General features: G+C 41.8%; 1 protein-coding gene across 4 annotated transcripts in view; it reads left to right on the top strand.

Moving 5' to 3' along the window:
* TAMM41 (TAM41 mitochondrial translocator assembly and maintenance homolog) overlaps positions 1-20,999 on the top strand; it is a 55,176-nt gene that overhangs the window by 15,170 nt on the left and 19,007 nt on the right. For all 4 annotated transcript variants that reach the window (XM_024740208.1, XM_024740212.1, XM_024740209.1 and 1 more), the window contains one exon: positions 15,515-15,660. In XM_024740208.1, coding sequence (XP_024595976.1) covers positions 15,515-15,660 — 146 coding nt within the window. The remainder of the gene's footprint in view (positions 1-15,514; positions 15,661-20,999) is intronic.

Genomic DNA, 20,999 nt, shown 5'->3' on the forward strand with positions numbered 1-20,999 from the left:
CCCGTGTCCCCTGCATCGGCAGGCGGACTCTCAACCACTGCGCCACCAGGGAAGCCCACCATGTCTCTTTTATCTTTTAATTTGTAATGTTTCCTCAGTCTTCCTTTGTCTTGCATGACATTCACGTATTTGAAGTCTACAGACCAGTGATGTTGGTGCCCTGACAAGCAGTGTTTTCTCCTTTCTAAGCGAACTCTGGGGAGACATTTGAAGGTGAGGCAAATACACTGCTTCTTACTAAACTTGCCTTCCTAGTGTGAGTTTCCACTGATGGTCCTTGCTTGAGCCAGTCTTTACTATGATGGGCACAAAGTGGAGACTTGCCCACTCCGTCTTTCCTCACATTAAAGAAAGCTTGCCCTCCTTCCGCAGTCATCTCTTTATTTATCTAAATATTAACTTCCTTTCCCCTTAAACCAGTTGTGCTCCTCAGAGATGTCAGGGCACAGGGAAGGCTGAGAGGGCAGATCCCGACCCCTCACCGCACCCCACTGATCTTTTTAATGTGTTAAGGGTCCATGTAAAACTCCGTTTACAGAAAAGTAGCCTGCTACCTAAAAAATAGTTTGAAAACCACTATCTTAAATAAATATCGTCTTTCCCAACTTTTAAGTATGAGTCAAAGAACTCTGTACTCAAAAAATTGCAAAGCGGGCTTCCCTGGTGGCGCAGTGGTTGAGAGTCCGCCTGCCGATGCAGGGGACACGGGTTTGTGCCCCGGTCCGGGAAGATCCCACATGCTGCGGAGCGGCTGGGCCCGTGAGCCATGGCTGCTGAGCCTGAGCGTCCAGAGCCTGTGCTCCGCAATGGGAGAGGCCACACCGTGAGAGGCCCACGTACTGCAAAAAAAAAAAAAAATTGCAAAGGCAGTTGACTCATATTCTGAATCCCTGTACAGATAAGATTTCATGGAAACACAGTGCTGAAAGAGACCTGAAAGGTCTTGTTCTTCAGTCTTTTTTCCAAAATGTGTGTGCTGTGACCACAGCTGTCATTGCAACACGGCCGAGAAAGGAGATGGCATAACCTTGGTCTTGGTTGCTTCCAGCTTCTCATGGCAAAGGCAGGGGAGCAAGCGTGGCGTGGCTGCCTCCAGGGTGAACATGTGGGGAGGGCCTCTGGGTACCTCCCTCCCCACGCTCCCCTGTGAGACAGCAGGGACCAGAAGCCTTTTGTCGACTTTGTGGGAGAAGATGCAGAGCCGTTCTCTGCTCTGCCCACGTTGTCAGGATCAGCATAGTGTTAGGTGGATTCCAGTTCTCTGTAAATTCAGAACACTGACTAAAGACATTTATCGAATCTTATCACTGCTCCCACCTATTTGCAGACTTTAAGTCGGCACTCAGGCTGCTCTCAGTCTTGAGCTGAGTTTTGCTCTGCCTCCCGGAAGGGCTGTGTCTTATGCTCCTGGTTTCTTCTGTTGTTCAGTAAACACTTGCTGATTCATAGCAGTATCATCCTCTGTTTCGCTTCGTCTGTAATATTTATTAAGGGCTGCTGTATAGAGACGCTGTTCCAGACACAGATAAGGAGGTCAGTGAGTAGGTAGATAGATGTGTAGGTAGGTGGATGGATCATTTATTCCTTTATTCCATGACTGAATCCTCGTACTACAGCCCTGTTTGTTCAACAAATGTGTGTTGTGTTGTGTGTCTTCCCTGTGGCACACGCTGTGCTAGGCCTGGGTGCACACTAGCAAGCGTGACGCGAGTGAAACTCCTCGTGGAGTTTCTGGTCTTTTAGGGAGAGGCAGGCAGTAAAGAAGCAATAAGGCAGTTTGAGATCGCGCTAAGTGCCATGAAGAGAAGAAAATATATCAGGCTGAGGGTAAGGCTGTCTCACAGTGGGTAGCCCGGGAAGGCAGTCTGAGGTGGTGATACGGAGCGTAGGTGGAAATAGTGACAAGGAGCCGGCCCTGGGCTGTTGGGGGACGAGCTGGCAGAGGAAGTGGGCTGCTCCCCACAGCCGGGTCTCGCACCTCGCTGTGTCTGACTGCAGCCCCTCAGCCTCTGGTCACTTCCATTCCTCATCTTGCCGCTTCCTGTTATTTGTGATTGCTTAACCCAGATTTGGATCTGAGAGTTTGGCCAAGTAGCCTACATTACTCATTTCAAAGAGGTTGGCTTCTTTTTCCCGCAAAACTTAGGACACAATACTTGCCAATCCTCTCCCGGGGGACTACTTCCAACACTGTGTAGTCCCTACCTTATGAATGAGACATTTTCCAAAAAGTCTTCTGTAAGCCAGTTGTTTAAACTGGGGATATATTTTCCCATTGAAACAACACTGTATATGATGGTTGTTCCTCAGCCAGGGCACAGTATAATTAATGGTTACCTAGCCCATAATATGATGGAACTATACTGGGAGAGTGCACGTGGGGAAGGATCTAGGCCCTGCAGGCATGTGTCCTTCATAGGTATGAGACTTGCCCCAGGCGATGTGTTGAAAGGCAAGCTTTTCTACCTGCCTTTCTTAGGCTTCTGAGAAGCCAGTATCCTTGAATTGATCAGATTCTATCCCTTGGGCAAACTACCTAAACCTCCCAAGCCCTCAGAATATCCCAGACTTCAAGTTACACACCAATGTATTTTTATTTCCAACTTAGACATTTATTTTCCACCTGGTTCCAGTTGAGAGAGAGAATATGTTGTCCCTAACCTGTGAAATTCAACATTTCTCCCAGGCAGGGTCGGGAGGGACACAGAGAAAACAGTGTCTCCGTGTTATTGGACACGTTCCTGCCAGTAATTACTGACAGAGGCAAGATCTGTCAGTATTGCTAGTAGTAATAATAACCCCTATATTTTATGCAGTATTTAAGGATCACTTTAACTGCCCTGGGGTCAGTATTTATGGCATTATTGTTATAAATGATGGTGAGAAAGGAGTAGGTGGATGATGAGAGCCTGCAAAATTGGGGAGGAGAAAGCTTTCTAATCCTTCAGTTATTCTTAGAAGTCAGCATTTAAGTAAACAAAAAGAAAACCAAATGAACTTTAAAGGGCCACCTTGAACATTCCTATGGAAGTACAAACTATTAAAATGACTAATTTTAGGTAATGATCCTGGTTTAATATTTATCAAGTGAATCAGCGTACCATAACATATGAAGAACTAAAGCTACAGTTTCTGCTGTAAAGAACTGCACGTTAATAAACGTATACAGTCATGGTGAGTCAGTGGTAGATTTAAAAAACAGCCCAGGGCTTCCCTGGTGGCGCAGTGGTTGAGAGTCCGCCTGCCGATGCAGGGGACACAGGTTCGTGCCCCGGTCCGGGAAGATCCCACATGCTGTGGAGCGGCTGGACCCGTGAGCCATGGCCGCTGAGCCTGCACAAAACGTATACAGTCATGGTGAGTCAGTGGTAGATTTAAAAAACAGCCCAGGGCTTCCCTGGTGGCGCAGTGGTTGAGAGTCCGCCTGCCGATGCAGGGGACACAGGTTCGTGCCCCGGTCCGGGAAGATCCCACATGCTGTGGAGCGGCTGGACCTGTGAGCCATGGCCACTGAGCCTGCACATCCGGAGCCTGTGCTCCACAACGGGAGAGGCCACAACAGTGAGAGGCCCGCGTACCCCAAAAAAAAAAAAAAAAAACAGCCCATGTGGAAAAGGCAGGGGAGTGTGAAAAGCATGGCTTGTTTAGGGAAGAAGGAGCAGATTGACGTGACTCAGGTCCATGGCTTATGGCAGGAGAAAGTCGCATTTTTTATTGTGTACCAGGAATGACTCTGAATACTTTTGATCTAATAACTAGCTTAATCCTCACCACAACCCTTTGATTGGGTGCTCTATTATTGTTGCCATTTAACAGGTGAGAAAACCAAGGCCCAAATCTGTCTCAGGTCAGTTGTTTGGTAGATTAGTAGGTGGTGGAGCTGGAATCTTAGCCCACACTCTTAACCGTTTAAATTCACTGCCTCTCTGGTATTTTGGAGAAGAGGTTAGGCCGGTGTTGGGCAGGGCACTGAATACAAAGTGAAGAGGTGGGAATTTCACAAGCAATACACAACTAAGAGCCACAGAAGTTTTCGGGCATTGCAAGTTGGTCCAGGATTTGTTGTTTTGGAAAGATAATTTTGCCAGCATTGTGCAGGAGGGAAAGAGAGGAAAAACAGGAAAGTTTTTTCATTCAGCATATAATTAGGGGAGTCTTCTCTGTCCGGCGCCCTTGTAAGCTCTGGGGATGAAGGAAATAAACAAGGCAGGCACAGCCCCTGCCCTCATGGGGCTTTCTTTGTAGGTAAAAAATCAGACAGCAGACACGCAGCAGCACAGAATAGGGGAGGAAGGAGAACGTTACTTTAGTGTAACCAGGGAAGGCCTCTCCCAAGGTGACGTTGGAACTGAGCACCAGCCTCTGAGGACCCGTGAGCAGAGCCTGGGTGAGAGCTGGCCAGGCAGAGAGGAGTCTGTGGGGAGGACAGTTAGGACCGAGTCTGTGTCGGTTGCCCTGTATCCTTGACCTCCGGAACTCTGCCGTGGCTCATGGCAGGCATCTGTGCATGTGTGTTGGGTGGATGGACAGAGCCCAGCAAGTCTGGATGGTGACGAGGGCTCGAACTAGGGCAGTGCTTCAGAGATGTGAACAGTTTCACGTGAAAATAATCAAGGTCAAACCCTTAACTGCTTCAATTAAGTATTCTATTGATATTTACTACTTTGCTTTTTTCTTTTTCTAAGTCATTATATTACTTCATGGAAGGGAGCATTTGTAAAGTGTTAAAAACCCAGTCAGACTCCTGGGTTCACGTCTTAGCTATAACCTTAATTAACTTTCTGCCTCCTTGTAACTCAGTTTCTTTCTCTCTAAAAAAGGTTTTTATAGGGATTAAATTAAATCATACATGTAAAGTGCTTAGCCCAGTGCCTGGCACATAGTAAATGCTCAGGAAATGTTAGCCCTTATTATTCTGGATACATGTTTGCTTGTATTAACACAGACACTTAGAAAGGGCAAGACTACAGTCAGACCTGAGTTTGAACACCAGCCTTGTGGAGGTGCTGGAACCTTTCTGAGCCTGTTTTCTTCTTTGTAAAACAGAAATAACAATCTCATAAAAAGGTTTTCAATGAGATAATATTTATGAAAGCCCCCAGCTTCATACCTCATTGATGGTTGGGGCTCAGAAAATGACTGCTATTATTATTTATTACTGTTACTGTGTGCTATTGCTGGCTATAGAGGTTTTCCTCAGGCTGAGACACCTTTATTCGCTCGATCATTCAGTGATTGGTGGGTGCTCAGGCTGCCTCCGTCCATCATTGTTTTATTAATGACACTGCTGCGAATCACTTTGGCCAAATTACTTTGGTACAGAAGGGGGCAGAGTTGGAAGTTGTCTAACTTCCTTGGACACATTCTCCAAATTGGAATTATGTTGTCAGTTATAATAATCATAAAACTTGTTACATGTTGACAAATAATGCCTGTTGAAGTTAGCAGAGTACTTAAAGCAGGTGGATTCACTTGGCCCTTTACAGTCCTTAAGAAACAAAAAACACCTTCAAGCACTGTCAGTAAGAGAGAGAATGGGTTTGTTTCGATGCCAGATTGTCTGAACGCAGTCTCAGCTACTTCTAGGAATAAGACAAAGCAGTGAGGAAGTGCCAGTTGAGTGATTCTTGGAGAAAAAAATTAGAAATGGGTGCCCGAACTCTAAAAGTGTGAGTAAACATCCCCATTTCTGGATTCTGGTCAAAGCCAGTAAAGAAACATATTCTCTGGGGTGAGAGTGTTAAGATTTCTTCCATGACAGTCACACCATCTGTGACCTTGCAAGCAGTGTCATTGAATGACTTGCATGTTGGGGATTGACTCTTTCAGTAATTTGGAAGCATATTTCTCCAGGCTTGGCAAGCTTGAGCTTTTGCTGAAACCTCACTTGGAACTCTTTACTCAGTCGCTTGCTAATTTCTGAGCATGCAACACTCCTGAAGGGATGTTAATCACCAGTCATATCTAACGTTTCTGGATTACTTACTGTGTATCAGGTATTGTTCTAAGTGCTTTACATGTATTAACTCATTTGATCCTGGAAACTTGTAAACTAACAACTACTGCTGCTTCCACTTTACATTTGAGGATACCGAAACCCAGAGAAGTAAGTAGCTTGTCCTGGGTCATGTAGCTTCTAGTCCTGAGCTTGGATTAGAACACAGGCACTGTGGTTCTAGAACCCTTGCTCTTAGCCCGTCACTGTTCTACAAAGTGTCTGTGAGGCATGTGTCATTCCTGGTTTACACCTGGGACACTCTTCCCCCAGGGCCCCTTGTGTCTCGCTCCCCATTTCCGATCAGCTTTTGCAGCTTGTGTTTTCTTCGGTGCACTTTCCATCATCTGAAGTACTGTTTATTTGTTGGGATTCTTGTCTCTGGTCTTTGTTCTACCACTTAGGATGCTGAGGGCAGACGTTTTTGCCTTGCTTTGCTCACTGTCCTCCAGTGCTTACAGTGGTACCTGACATGTACTGGGCGCTCAGTAAATACTTGATGAATGAATGGGTGGATGGTTGTGACATTGGTTCCTTCCTGAACCAGTATCGTAAATCTGATTCCTCCCTGTCCCTCCCTACACCTCTCCGTTATGTGTTCTCTACAGGAAGAGAAAATTTTATTTATTTATTTAAAATAAATTTATTTATTTATTTTTGGCTGCGTTGGGTCTTCGGCATTGGGTTTTCGTTGCTGCGCGCAGGCTTTCTCTAGTTGCGGCGAGCAGGGGCTACTCTTCATTGCGGTGCGCGGGCTTCTCACTGTGGTGGCTTCTCGTTGCGGAGCACAGGCTCTAGGTGCACGGGCTTCGCTAGCTGTGGCACGCAGGCTTCAGCAGGTGTGGCTCGCAGGCTATAGAAGGCAGGCTCAATAGTTGTGACGCGTGGGCTTAGTTGCTCCGTGGCACATGGGATCTTCCCGGACCAGGGCTCGAGCCCGTGTCCCCTGCATTGGCAGGTGGATTCTTAACCATTGTGCCACCAGGGAAGTCCCCAAAAATTTATATATGATTCAAATTTATATCACCAAGTACATCAGCTGTTTATTCTTATCTCATTCTCTTCCACATGCCATGGAGGTATTTTGGGGATGTATTTCAAATGATGTGTTAGGCTGCCTCCTAGAAATACTGCCTTAGTCATCTTTTTTCAAATAAGAATTATTTTGTCCACATGCAAAAGAATGAAGTTGGACCCCCTAACATATACCCTACACAAAATTAACTCAAAATGAGTCGTGGATGTAAGAGCTAAAACTGTAAGACTTTTAGAAGAGTCACTTTGGGTTATGCAGTGGTTTCTTAGGTGTACACCAAAAGCACAAGCAACAAAAGAAATAGATAAATGGGACTATATAAAAATTAAACTTCTGTGCTGCAAACAAAACTGTCAAGAAAGTGAAAAGGCAGCCAACAAAATGGGAGAAAATACTTACAAATCATGTATCTGATAAGGGACTAGTATCCAGAATGTATGAAGAATTCTTAGAATGCAGTAAAAAGACAAATAACCTAATATAGAAACGGGCAAAGGACATTTTTTCAAAGAAAGTATCCAAATAGCAAATAAGCACATGAAAAGATGTTCAGCATCATTCGTAATTAGGGAAATGTCAAACAAAACCACAGAGACCCTGTTTCACACCAACTACAATGGCTATAACCAAAGTGACAGGTGAGAACAGGTGTTGACGAGGATGTGGAGAAACTGAAACCCTTGTACATTGCTGGTAGCACGTAAAATGGTACAGCCGCTTTGGAAAAATAGTCTGGCAGTCCCTCAAAATATTAAACTATATGACCCAACAGTTATACTCCTGGGTATCTACCCAAGAGAAATGAAAACATATATCCAGATGAAAAGTCATACACAAATGTTCATAGCAGCATTATTCATAAAAAATGGCCCAAAAGTAAAAACAACCCAAATACCCATCAACTGAGAGATGGATAAATAAAATGTGGTACATCCATCCAGTGGAATATTATTTGGTCGTAAACAGGAATAAGTACTGATAAGTGCTACAACATGATAAACTTTGAAAACATTATGCTAATCATAAGAGACCATATGTTGTGCAATTCCACTTATATAAAATGTCCAGGATAGGCAAATCTATAGAGACAGAAAGCAGATTAGTCTTTGCCTGGGGCTGGGGGTGGATGGGTGGAGGGAGAGTGACTGTTAATGGTACAGGGTTTCTTTTAGGGAGGCTGAAATGGTCTAAAATTAGATGGTTGCATAGCCCTGTAAATAAGCATGGAATTATGTAGTTGACATAGATGAATTGTATGGTGTGTGAGTTACATCTCATAAAAACCCACAGCTGTTTAAAATGAGTATTAAGCTGCTGTGTCGACTTCCAGTTTGGGCTCCTATTCCTGAACACTCTCACATGGGAGTCCCACGTTGTAACCTGCACTGAAATGCTCTGTTCTCATGTCACTTACCTCCTGGGCAGAGCCTGTATCTTTGTATCCCCAGAGTCCAGCACGGCTCCTGGCACTTAGAAACCACCCAGATATTTATTGAACTGAGATGACAGTGGTAGTGCAGTTAGTCTAAGAGGGGAAAGTTACCCAGTCAGTATCTTAAAAACTCCGGGCTTCCTGCACCCTCTGTCCTTGCCCTTCCCATATACACATCGTCACAACAATATCTGCTTCACTATTTACAAAGCATTTTCTAATACCTTAATCGTTTGAACCTAAAAGCAATTTTGTGAGGTTAGTATGACTATTACAGACATTTTGCAGAGAAGGAAACTGATTCAGAAAGGTTAAGTAACTCAACTGCAGCCACCCTGGGACATTGCCAGACTTGAGAGCCGGGGCCTTTCCACTCACACCCCTACCTTTGTAATAACATCCCTGACTGCTGCAGACATGCTGGAATCATAGAGCAGGCCAGCTACAGATGGGTTACAAGCCTCTGAGTTTGTCTTGATTCCAAGTCAAAGAGAGGTTACCCTTTTGGTTACCCATTGAATTAGACTGGCAGTTCTCTGGCTTGAGCAGTTATAAACCCACCAGTAGAGGCATAAAATAAAAGTCAGCAGTCAGTTTTTCTCAATTCCTGTATTTTGTTGTAAACATATATTTGCAGGTAAGAAAAATTGATTCCTATGATCAGATGCTGGTTCACGATTTTATTCATTTTGTTCTGAAGCAGCAGGTAATAAGCCCATTTGCTTGCTGTTCCCCATGGCTGAGCCGGTTCTGCTGCACAGCGATTGGAGAAATTCAATTCAGCAGACATTTATTGATGTGCCTTCCTGTGCCAGGCAGTGCGTGAGGAGCTGGCGGTTCAGGGACGAATAAGCTTCAGTCCGCGTTCTCAGAAAGTCCATGGTATTTTCCAGCTCCTTTCATCGTGGCATGCAGTTGTTCTTTGGGGAGGATTTGGATTTGTATACCCTTACATTTTGGTAATGTACAGTCCTTCTCTCAGAAAGTTACTATCTAAAATATAAGAACTTTTTGTTTGTGGAATGTACAGGGGAGAAGAAATGGCACAAATATTTAGAACTCAACAGTGATGCAATTTGATCTTTCACTTCTGAGCAAGCCTGTTAGATTCAGAGTTTGATGACATTTCACCCCTTCAGAGATTAATAGAAGACATTTATAGGCTCTGAATAAAAGCGTAAGGATTTACACAATTGAAAGCTAACCCAGCTGCCTCTCCATTCACATTTGCTGAGATAGCATGTCTGTGCATCTGAGAATTTATTTTAAAATGCTAGAAGTAGTGTGCCAGCATTACAGAAGTGAGGGAAATGGAGGAAAGTTACAAAGTGAAGTAAAGCTATTACCTAAGACATTGCTGCCCTGATACTAAGAGGTGGCTGGGCCTTGGGCAAGCTGTCTTTGCAACCCCATCTCCTCATCATTGAAATTGAGAATAATCAGTACCTTCTTTTTTTTTTAAATTTATTTATTTTCTGCTGTGTTGGGTCTTAGTTGCTGCACACAGGCTTTCTCTAGTTGCGGCGAGCGGGGGCTACTCTTCATTGCGGTGCACAGGCTTCTCATCTCTGTGGCTTCTCTCATTGCAGAGCATGGGCTCTAGGCTCGTGGGCTTCAGTAGTTGTGGCACGTGGGCTCAGTAGTTGTGGCTCACGGCCTCTAGAGCGCAGGCTCAGTAGTTGTGGTGCACGGGCTTAGCTGCTCCGAGGCATGTGGGTCCTTCCCGGACCAGGGCTCGAATACGTATCCCCGGCTCTTATAGGCAGATTCTTAACCACTGCGCCACCTGGGAAGTCCCAATCAGTACCTTCTTTACGAGGCTTTGCCAGCCCTGAACTAGACAGCCAGTGTGAAGCACAGGCCATTAAAAAGCCCACAATAAATGTGTATCTTATTAGAGCAAACATAACCATTTAAAAATAGTCCTTTTGTCTTGTTTTTCCTGTTTTTTTACAGTGGTTTCCTTCTTGTACTTTTGTATCCTGGTTTCTTAGCTGCACATTATTATGTGGTCATTTTACATCTCACAGTGTGTCGTGCCTGTAATTTTTAGTGGTTGCACCCTGCTCCGTGGTAGGTGTGGGACATTTGGTTGCTGCCAGGATTTCAGTGTTATAAATAGTGCTTCAGTGAACAGTTGTGTGTGTGGAATGTATTCAGTTGCTTCTTGTGAAACCTCAGGGGGGTTCCATCATCCCTGTGTCTCTTTTGCCTTCGTGCTAGATCGGGATAGGGCAGCATCCACCGGAGAGGACAGGTGCGTGGACAAATGAGGTAATATGACAAAGCAAATGCTCAGCGAAGTTTGCCTCCTAACCTCTGTTTGGGTTTGTTGCTTGGGGCTTCCTCTCCAGAGATGAGGTTTCATCATTCACCGCTTCCAGAAGTATGTTAGCAGTTTATAAACTCAAAAGCATTATGTGAAAGAACCAATTTTTCTACACCCTCACTAGCAGTCATCCCAGGGTTTAATTATGTAACTCTCTTCCCTTTAAAATAATAGTGAAAAAAACAGTCTTGTCTGTATTTGAGCAGCTTGTTAGGACAGGACTCACTTGAGCTCACTGCTCTAACCAGTCCCGACCTCATCTCACAAAGGTCGGGTTCCAGAGGCTGTTTGTAACTCTTTTTCCAAAGCTTATAGTCCCCACATGCTTTCTACCAAATTGTAGTGTAAGTTGGTCCTTCGAAGCTTAAAAATCCAGTGTATTTTATTCCTCACTGAAGTACATACTGACTATTGGATATCTTTTTATTTTTCCAAACAGACCAACAGTTTGCTCTAGAAGATCTGCTGTGGCTGGTCATAATTTTGATGATTCCCTTCCCTGCTCCCAAGAAAAGAAATCGGTGAGGGTAACCACATGTCCTGGTTTGCCCAGTTAATACTTGTCCTGATGACTTTGCATTGCCCACTTCACCCTCAAAAGTGACCTAGTTCGGATGATAAGTTACATTGTCACCCTCCCCCCAGGGGATTCCTCAGCAGCTGAGGTATCTGCCTGCTCTTTCCACCTCACTCCTCCCCCAGACTTCTTTCTATCTGCCCAGCAAAGGCTTCAGCCACATGGCTTTCTCCAAGCTTCCCCAGGGGTTCCTCACATGTGCCCAGCCTCTTCTGAGTTAACGTTAGCCCAATAGGCGTTCACACCAGTTTTCCCATTTCGTCACTCTTTTGCCCCCATATCTTGCTGATGGTCGCCAGTGGCATGGGCAGGGTAGGGCACTTTAAGTTTGTTTCAAAAGTTGCTCTTTGTCCTTTGGAATTAGTATTTTGCAGCTCAGTTCATCCCACAGGCCAATGTAAGGTTCCTCATTTCTCACCGCTTGCAATTTTTTTTAACTTTAAACTGAGCGTAGTCTTTTTTTTTCTTAAACTAAATTTCGTACTTTTTTTCCAGATGCTTTGGCATCATATAGAGGCAGCCTTTTGGTGCTTTTTTTTTTTAATTGAAGTATAATTGACTGACAATATTATATTAGTTGCAGTGTACAACACAGTGATTTTATATTTTTATACATTACAAAATGATCACCATGATAAGTCTAGCTATCATCTGTCACCATACATAGTTATTACAATGTAACTGACTATATTCCCTATGCTGTATATTACATCCCTGTGACATTTCTTTTAAAAATGGAAGTTTATACTTCTTACTCTCTCTCACCTATTTCACTCATCTCTCTCCCCCATCCCCTTTGGCAACCATACATTTGTTCTCTGTATCTGTGAGTCTGTTTCAGTTTTGTTGTTTGTTTTGTTTTTCAGTTTCCACATATAAGTGAAATCATACAGTATTTGTCTTTCTCTGACTTATTTTGCTTAGCAGAATACCCTATAGGTCAATCCATGTTGTCGCAGATGGCAAGATTTTATTCTTTTTTTATGGCTAATATTCCATTGTGTGTGTGTATGTGTATATATATATATCCCATCTTCTATATCCATTCATCCATCAGTGGGCACTTAGGTTGCTTCCATATCTTGGCAGTTGTAAATAATTCTGCAGTGAACATAGGAGTGCACATATCTTTTCAAATTAGTGTTTTGTTTTCTTTGCGAAAATACCCAGAAGTGGGATTCCTGGATCATACAGTAGTTCTATTTTTAATTTTTTGAGGAACGTTCATACTGTTTTCTGTAGTGGCTGTACTAATTTACATTCCTGAATGAGGGTTCCCTTTTTTCCACATCCTTGCCAACACTTGTTACTTATAGTCTTTTCGATGATAGCCATTCTGACAGGTGTAAGATGGTATCTCAGTGTGGCTTTATTTTGCATTTGCCGAATGATTAGTGATTTGAGCATCTTTTCATGTGTTTATTGGCCATCTTTATAAAACTTCTTTGGAAAAATGTCTATTCACATCTGCTGCCCATTTTTTAATCAGGTTGTTTGGGGTTTTTTTTGTTGTTGAGTTGTATGAGTTGCATATATCATTTGCAAGTATCTTTTCCCATTAAGTAGACTGCTATTTTGTTGATAGTTTCCTTTGCTGTGCAACAGCTTTTTAGTTTGATGTAGTCCCATTTGTTTATTTTTGCTTTTATGTCCCTTGCCTGAGGAGACAGAGCCCCCCAAAATATTGCTAAGACTGATATTAAAGCTCATATGGACAGAGTTTTATGGTTTCAGGTCTTATTTTTAAGTCTTTAATCCATTTTGAGTTTATTTTTGTATGTGGTGTGAGAAAGAAGTCCAGTTTCATTCTTTTGCATGTAGCTATCCAATTTTCCAGTACCATTTATTGAAGAGACTGTCTTTTCCCCATGGTATATTCTTGCCTTCTTTGTCATAGATTAATTGAACGTGTAAGTGTGGGTCTATTTCTGCACTCTCTGTTCTGTTCCTTTGATCTATGTGTCTGTTTTTGTGCCAGTGCCATACTGTTTTAATTTCTGTAGCTTTGTAGTGTAATTGGAAATCACGGCGTGTGATACCTCCAGCTTTGTTCTTCTTTCTCAAGATTGCTTTGGCTTTTTGGGGTCTTTTGTGTTTCCATATAAATTTTAGAATTATTCATTCTAGTTCTGTGAAAAATGCCACTGGTACTTTGATAGGGATTGCACTGAATCTGTAGGTTGCCTTGGGTAGTATGGTCATTTTAACAATATTAACTCTTCCAATCCATGAGCATGGTATATCTTTCCGTTTGTTTGTGTAGTCTTCAGTTTATTTCATCAATGTCTTATAGTTTTCTGAGTACAAGTCCTTTACCTCCTTGGTTAGATTTATTCCTAGGTATTCTTTTTGATGGAAGTGTAAATGGGATTGTTTTCTTAATTTATCTTTCTGATATTTCATTGTTAGTATATAGAAATGCAACAGATTTCTGTATATTAATTTTGTATCCTTCAACTTAATTCATTTGTTCTAATAGCTTTTTGGTGGCAACTTTAAGATTTTCTATGTGTATTATCATGTCATCTGCAAACACTGACAGTTTTCCTTCTTCCTTTCCAATTTGGATTCCCTTTACCTCTTTTTCTTGTCTGATTGCTGTGGCTAGGACTTCCAATGCCAGGTTGAATCAAAGTGGTGACTGTGGGCATCCTTGTCTTATTCCTGATCTTAGAGGAAATGCTTTTAGCTTTTCACCATTGAATATGATGTTGGCTGTATGTTTATCATATATGTCCTTTATTATGTTCAGTGTGTTTCCTCTATACCTACTTGGTTGAGAGTTTTGATCATAAATGGATGTTGAATTTTGTCAAAAACTTTTTCTGCATCAGTTGAGATGATCATATGATTTTTATTTTTCAATTTGTTAATCTGGTATATCACATTGATTAATTTGCAGATATTGAACCATTGTTGCATCCCTAGGATAAATCCCACTTGATCATGATGTGTGATCCTTTTAATACATTGTTAATTTGATTTGGTGATGTTTTGTTGACGATTTTTACATCTAAGTTTATCATTAATGTTGGCCTGTATTTTTCTTTTCTCTTCTTTTCTTTCTTTTTGTGGCATGTTTGTCTGGTTTTGGTATCAGGGTGATGCTGCCTGCTTGTTTGGTTTGGCATCAGGGTGATGCTGGATGTTTCCCAATCTTGGAGGAGTGGCCTTATGTAGGAGACGTCCTGTGGGGTCCCAGCAGCACTCTTCCTTCTGGTCACCAGGACTATATAGGGGTGCCCCCTGTATGGGCCACATGGGCCCTTCTCTTGTGGTGGGGCTGACTTCTCTGGGCATGCTCATAGGCAGGGCTGGTCCCTGGCCCAGTTAGCTGTCAGGCCCTGCCTGTGTGGTGGCCACTGGCTTGCTGGTGGTTGGGGCTTGTCCAAGGGTGATTGGCTGTAGGGCCTGGGGCTGGTTCTGACCCAGTAATGAGCAGGCCTTGTGCTAATAGGCTAGAGGGAGGACTCCAAGATGGCACTTGCCAGCACCAGTGTCCTCATGGTAGAATGAGCTCCTCAGAATGGCCACCATCAGTGTCTGTGTCCCCAGGAGTCCCAGTTGCCTCTTGGCTTCTCTAGAAGATCAGCAAGTTCACCACTTGCAATTTTTTAAATTATATCTGCTTTAAAGTTTATCTTAAATGTAAACCTTGCCTTTATCAAATATAATAAGGTTATTTATATTCATAAAGCACCTCAAAAGCCCTCACGCAAACAGCAAGCAGGGCCAAGCTGAGTAAGCAGTACCAAGGACACAGCTATGGTGAGGCACACAACCCCCATCTCTGTGATTGGCCACAGACAGAGTTTTGTTCACAAGATGAAAGTTTATAAATACAGAAGCTTCTGCATTGGAAAAACAAACACATATTAACCTCTCAATGGTGACTACCTTTTGTACTTAGGTAACTATATTTTAACTGCTAAGGGGCTTTGTGATTTGAGAGGCTCTCTTTCCCCCCGAACATGTGCCTGCATTTCTGGGGTACTGTGTTCCCAGTTTTAAGGTGAAAAAGCAAGTGTTCTGAATGAGAGATCCTGCCAGGTTGAACTAGTGCAGTGTCAGCTGGGGGACTGTAGTTCACAGGTCAGAATGTGAATTCGCAGTGGAAAATTCATTTTTCTGTTTGTTTTAACCAGGTGACTTTCGGATGGTGGTTGGAGAGGATAAGGCAAAAGTGTTGAATATTGTGAAGCCCAACATAGCCCATTTTCGTGAGCTCTACGGCAGCATTCTACAGGAGAATCCCCAAGTGGTGTATAAAATCCAGCAAGGCAGCCTGGAGGTAAACTATCTGTGGGAAATCCTGTGGACTTATGTTCTTCCGTATATTTGAAATAAGGCTAAAAGGTACACAAATGACTAGTAAGTGACTAGTAATAAGAGGCTGCCTTTGGAGAAGGGGACCAAGGGCTGACATGAGGTGGGGGGAGGTGGGGACTGGTCCTCACTGTGTGTGTCTTTTTTGCCATTTGAAGTTCTTACTATGTTAGTTATTAATCAAAAATGAGTGAAAATAAACTCTGAAATTACCTTCTTTCCATCCCCAAGCCCACCTGCCTCCCCAGAGGTAGCCTTATTAACAGTTTGGCATGTTTTCTTCCAGATCTTGTTGCATGTACTTTTGTATGTATTTGTACATATACACATGTATGAAGCAGTTTGTCTTTTTTGTTTGGTTTTATTTTACATAAATGTATTCATACAGGTTATTCTGAAGCTTGTTTTTTCCCCACTTGTTATATGTATCATGTCTTGGAACTTTTCTTTGATACATCGATCAAAACTTTCTTTCAAGGCATTCTTCAAAATATTAAATTTTTTGAACAGAAAAATCAAAGAGCCTTTCCTTTGAGAAAAGTAATTTGCATTTAAGATTTTTTAAACTATAGAATTCATGATTTTTTATCTTTAAGATAAAGAATACTATTTTACTTTTTTAATGCTCTTCCTCTTCCACATAATAGGGGCAACTAATATTACATTGAATGACAAGTTAATGGCATTTCTAGAACTGAAAGGAAACTTTAAAAAAGTAGGAATTATTTTAAATGTAATGTTGGAGAATAACATGAATGCCCAGAATACCCACCACTCAGTTTAACAGATTTTGCCATGTTTGCTTTAGATTGAGGTATTTTGTTTTTAATTTTTACTTTTCTCAAAGTAATGCATACATATTGTTTAAAAACCAGGTGGCACCCCAAGGTTTGTAACAAAAAGCAGCAGTTCCCTGCTGTACACCTTCCTACTTGTCTATGCTACTTCCCAGAGCAACTGCTTTCGTCTCCTTCATTGATTCTTCTTACGTTTACCTCCATATTTCTAAGTAATATGGTTTGATTGTTATTCTTGATTTTTTTCAACTTGTACTTTATTTTTGTCATCTTTCTATGGAAAATGAGGATTTTTTACTCTCTTATGCACCGCAATCAACACACATACATTCTCTCTCTCTCTTTCTCTCTCTCTTCCTCGCCCCACCCCCACTCCTCCACCGCTTATGCTCCATGTATAGTTATTACATAATTTTGGGTTAGGGTAATAGTCGATATTTACTTTATTGTGACACATAACTTTCTTCATTGCTAAGATATACTACTATGAAATTTCCTTTCCTGTACAACTTTGTTTTTCTTGGAGTTAATCACTGTCTCATTTTTTTCACTTGCTTAGTTTCTACGTACCTGTAACTAATTCACCCTCAAATTCTGCTACAGACCTGTAGAACATCTTCCACTGTAGACAAACACATCACGTGTGTTCTCTGTTTCTTACTTTTCTTGGGGACGTTCTTCCTGGAGCCCTGTGTCCCCTGTTCCTTTCGGGTATGGTTCCATTCTAGGCTTGATGCACAGCTCTTCTCCCGAAACTTTCTTTCATTAGTACCCGAGAATTTCTTCCCCTCTCCTTTGCAAGTTTTTGATTTACTGGATCTTTTCCTCTTTCACGGTTTACACTTTAATTTTGATGAAGTATACCTTTTAGTACTTCCTAACATAGGTTGTGAAGGACGTAAATTTTTTGAGACCATGTACATCTGAAAATTCTACCCTCACACTGATTGATAGTTTGAGCTAGATATCAAATTCTAGGCTGGAAGTAATTTTCCCTCAGAAGTTTTAAGTCATAGCTTCATTTATTCTAGCTTCTAGAGTTGCATTCAGAAGTCCCACACTAGAGACTGTCATACAGAGTGAAGTAAGTCAGAAAGAGAAAAACAAATATCATATATTAACACATGTAGGTGGAACCTAGAAAAATGGTACAGATGAACCAGTTTGCAGGGCAGAAGTTGAGACACAGATGTAGAGAACAAACGTATGGACACCAAGGGGGGAAAACCGCGGTGGGGTGGGGATGGTGGTGTGCTGAATTGGGCGATTGGGATTGACATGTATACACTGATGTGTATAAAATTGATGACTAATAAGAACCTGCAGTATAAAAAAACAACAAACAAACAACTAATACTAAACTTTCTTTGGGTTATTTGTATGGAAATATGTTAATATAAATGTTTCAGACATGACATGAAATTTCTAAAAATCTTATATGTTTTGGTATAATGTTATAAGTCATAATTCTAGTTATTACTTTAAAATGTATATCTCAGAAATAACTAAATTTCCTTGTCAATTGCATTATTATGAACTTTCATCAAATCTTTAACCGTGGTCATTTTTAAGTCTTTTGTCATTTACAGACAGTTCTGGGTGTACTCTGATGCTTTTGCAAAAATGTTCCTATAAAAGGGTTTCATCTTCAAGGATTTCATAGAAAAGGCTCTGATCAGTACAGGTTTCTGGTAACTGACTGTACTGCTGAACTGAATGAATAAGCATTTTCAGAGCTCTAATGGAAAACTGATGAATTCATAAAAGTGCTAACAAAAGATCAAGATGAAAAAGAAATTAATTACATGGGACTGAGTGAACTGATGAGGATGATTATAGTTTTTGTGACTTTCTGTTTGAATTAAAAAAGTAAAATGTCCAACACTATTCAGATTCCTTATCCTTTGGATGTGACCTTTTTAATCTCTCTGACAGTATTTAGGATCTTTTCCTTTTTTCCAATATTTTTTTTTTTTTTTTTTGCGGTACGCGGGCCTCTCACTGCTGTGGCCTCTCCCGTTGCAGAGCACAGGCTCCGGACGCGCAGGCCCAGCGGCCATGGCTCACGGGCCCAGCCGCTCCGCAGCATGTGGGATCCTCCCAGACCGGGGCACGAACCCATGTCCCCTGCATCGGCAGGCGGACTCCCAACCACTGCGCCACCAGGGAAGCCCTCCAATATTCTTAAATTTCATGGTGATTTGCCTTTGTCTTTGTGTTTATGTTTTTCATTTATTTTTAAAATTATTATTAGTTTTATGGCTGCACCATGCAGCTTATGGGATCTTAGTTCCCCAACCAGGGATCAAACCCTTGCCCCCTGCAGTGGAAGCGTGGAGTCCTAACTGGTGGAATGCCAGGGAATTCCCATGTTTTTCATTTATTAGTCTGGCATTTCATGAGCCTCTTTTGGAAATTCACGAGCTTCAGTTCTAGGAAATTTTCTTTTATCATTTCTGTAATGAAATTTTCTTTTATCATTTCTTCATATCCATTTTCTTAGCTTGTTCTTTCTAGAATTCCTGTTAGTTGGTTGTTGGACCTCCTTGTTCGATTGTTTCTTTCCATCATTCCTGTTTCTTTGGGTTTTTGTTCTGTTTTCCAGAAGAATTGTTTGAATCAATCTTCTAACACTTCTTTTGAGTTTTTAATTTCCTCTGAATGTTCTTTTTTATAGCATCCTGTTCTTGTATGAATGCATTATCTTTCCTCATCTCTTTAATGGTCTTTATTAAAATTTTTGAAGTTTTTTCTTGCTCTCTATATTGTCTCTGTTTCTCTTAGTTCCTTTTTTTCTATGGATTCACTTTCATCTGTTGTGTTAGAAGCTTTTCTCAAATGTTTGCACATCCTTTGTGGCCTGCATTTTAAAGAGCAAGGCAGTTTAAAAAATGCAGACTGGGAGTTCTTTGTGATGGATAGAGCTTGTCAGCTAGTGAGCTTCACTGTAGGATTTGGGACAAGGACCTGGCTGTTTCATTGGAGGACCCCAAGTTTCAGTATTTGTAGAATTTCTCCAAAGAGACATCATCTACTCTCTGGTTAGAGGATAGGGAAAGATAATGTGCCTAGCTGCCAACTTTTAGAAACTGAGCAAGGAAAAACAGCTGGGAATTTCCTTTAACTGTGAAAATAAACTTCCAAATCCCTCAGTTTGGCCTCTGAAAGCCTGGATGATCTATGTTCTAACTGGCTTCTTATTGTGGGGAAATGCACAAGAATAAGATGAGTGGGCTGAGCTTCAGTTCCCAGAGATGCATCTAATCTTAAAGCTGCCACTGATACCCATCTTCTCCCGCCTCTGCTGCCCATTCCAAATTCCCCTCACCCTTTCTAGCATTTAGGCTGGTCTAGGTGAGGTGGCCCAGACCCTCATCCCTGAGGAGTCTGAGACTCTGGTCACCATGCCCATCTCGGACTGTAGCTACTACACTTTCCATTTACCATCAAAGTTGGGCAAGAGGTAATAAGAGATGTGTACCAGCAGCCCTACCTCCTGATGGTCAGGTTTAATTATTTCTGCCAGTATGGTGATTCATTTCTTTGTCTTCTGGACTTCTTGTCTGCCTGGGATTCTGAAGTGATTGGACGGCAGTTATAGCTTTAAGTTTGTTTGTTTGTTTTTAATTAGTTATCCATTTTGTACATATTAGTGTATATATGTCAATCCCAATGTCCCAATTCATCACACCACCACCACCCCCCTGTGACTTTCCTCTCCTTGGTATTGTAGTGAACATTGGGGTGCATGTGTCCTTTTGAATTATGGTTTTCTCTGGGTATATGCCCAGTAGTGGGATTGCTGGGTCATATGGTAATTCTACTTTTAGTTTTTTAAGGAACCTCCATACTGTTCTCCATAGTGGCTGTATCAATTTACATTCCCACCAACAGTGCAAGAGGGTTCCCTTTTCTCCACACCCTCTCCAGCATTTGTTGTTTGTAGATTTTCTGATGATGCCCATTCTGACTGGTGTGAGGTGATACCTCATTGTAGTTTTGATTTGCATTTCTTTGATAATTAGTGATGTTGAGCACCTTTTCATGTGCTTCTTGGCCATCTGTATGTCTTCTTTGGAGAAATGTCTATTTAGGTCTTCTACCCATTTTTTATAGGGTTGTTTGTTTTTTTAACGTTGAGCTGCACGAGCTGTTTATATATTTTGGGGACTAATCCTTTGTCCGTTGATTCATTTGCAAATATTTTCTCCCAATAAGGTTTTTTTGTTCTAGTTCTGTAAAAAATACCATTGGTAATTTGATAGGGATTACATTGAATCTGTAGATTGCTTTGGGTAGTATAGTCATTTTCCATGTTCCTGGATAGGAAGAATATTGATTCTTCCAATCCAAGAACATGCTATATCTATCCAACTGTTTGTATCATCTTTAATTACTTTCATCAGTGTTTTATATAGTTTTCTGCGTACAGGTCTTTTGTCTCCCTAGGTAGGTTTATTCCTAGGTATTTTATTATTTTTGTTGCAGTGGTAAATGGGAGTGTTTC

Source organism: Neophocaena asiaeorientalis, unplaced genomic scaffold (genome assembly GCF_003031525.2).
Source record: "Neophocaena asiaeorientalis asiaeorientalis breed wild unplaced genomic scaffold, Neophocaena_asiaeorientalis_V1.1 scaffold75, whole genome shotgun sequence".
Classification (NCBI taxonomy): Eukaryota; Metazoa; Chordata; class Mammalia; order Artiodactyla; family Phocoenidae; genus Neophocaena; species Neophocaena asiaeorientalis.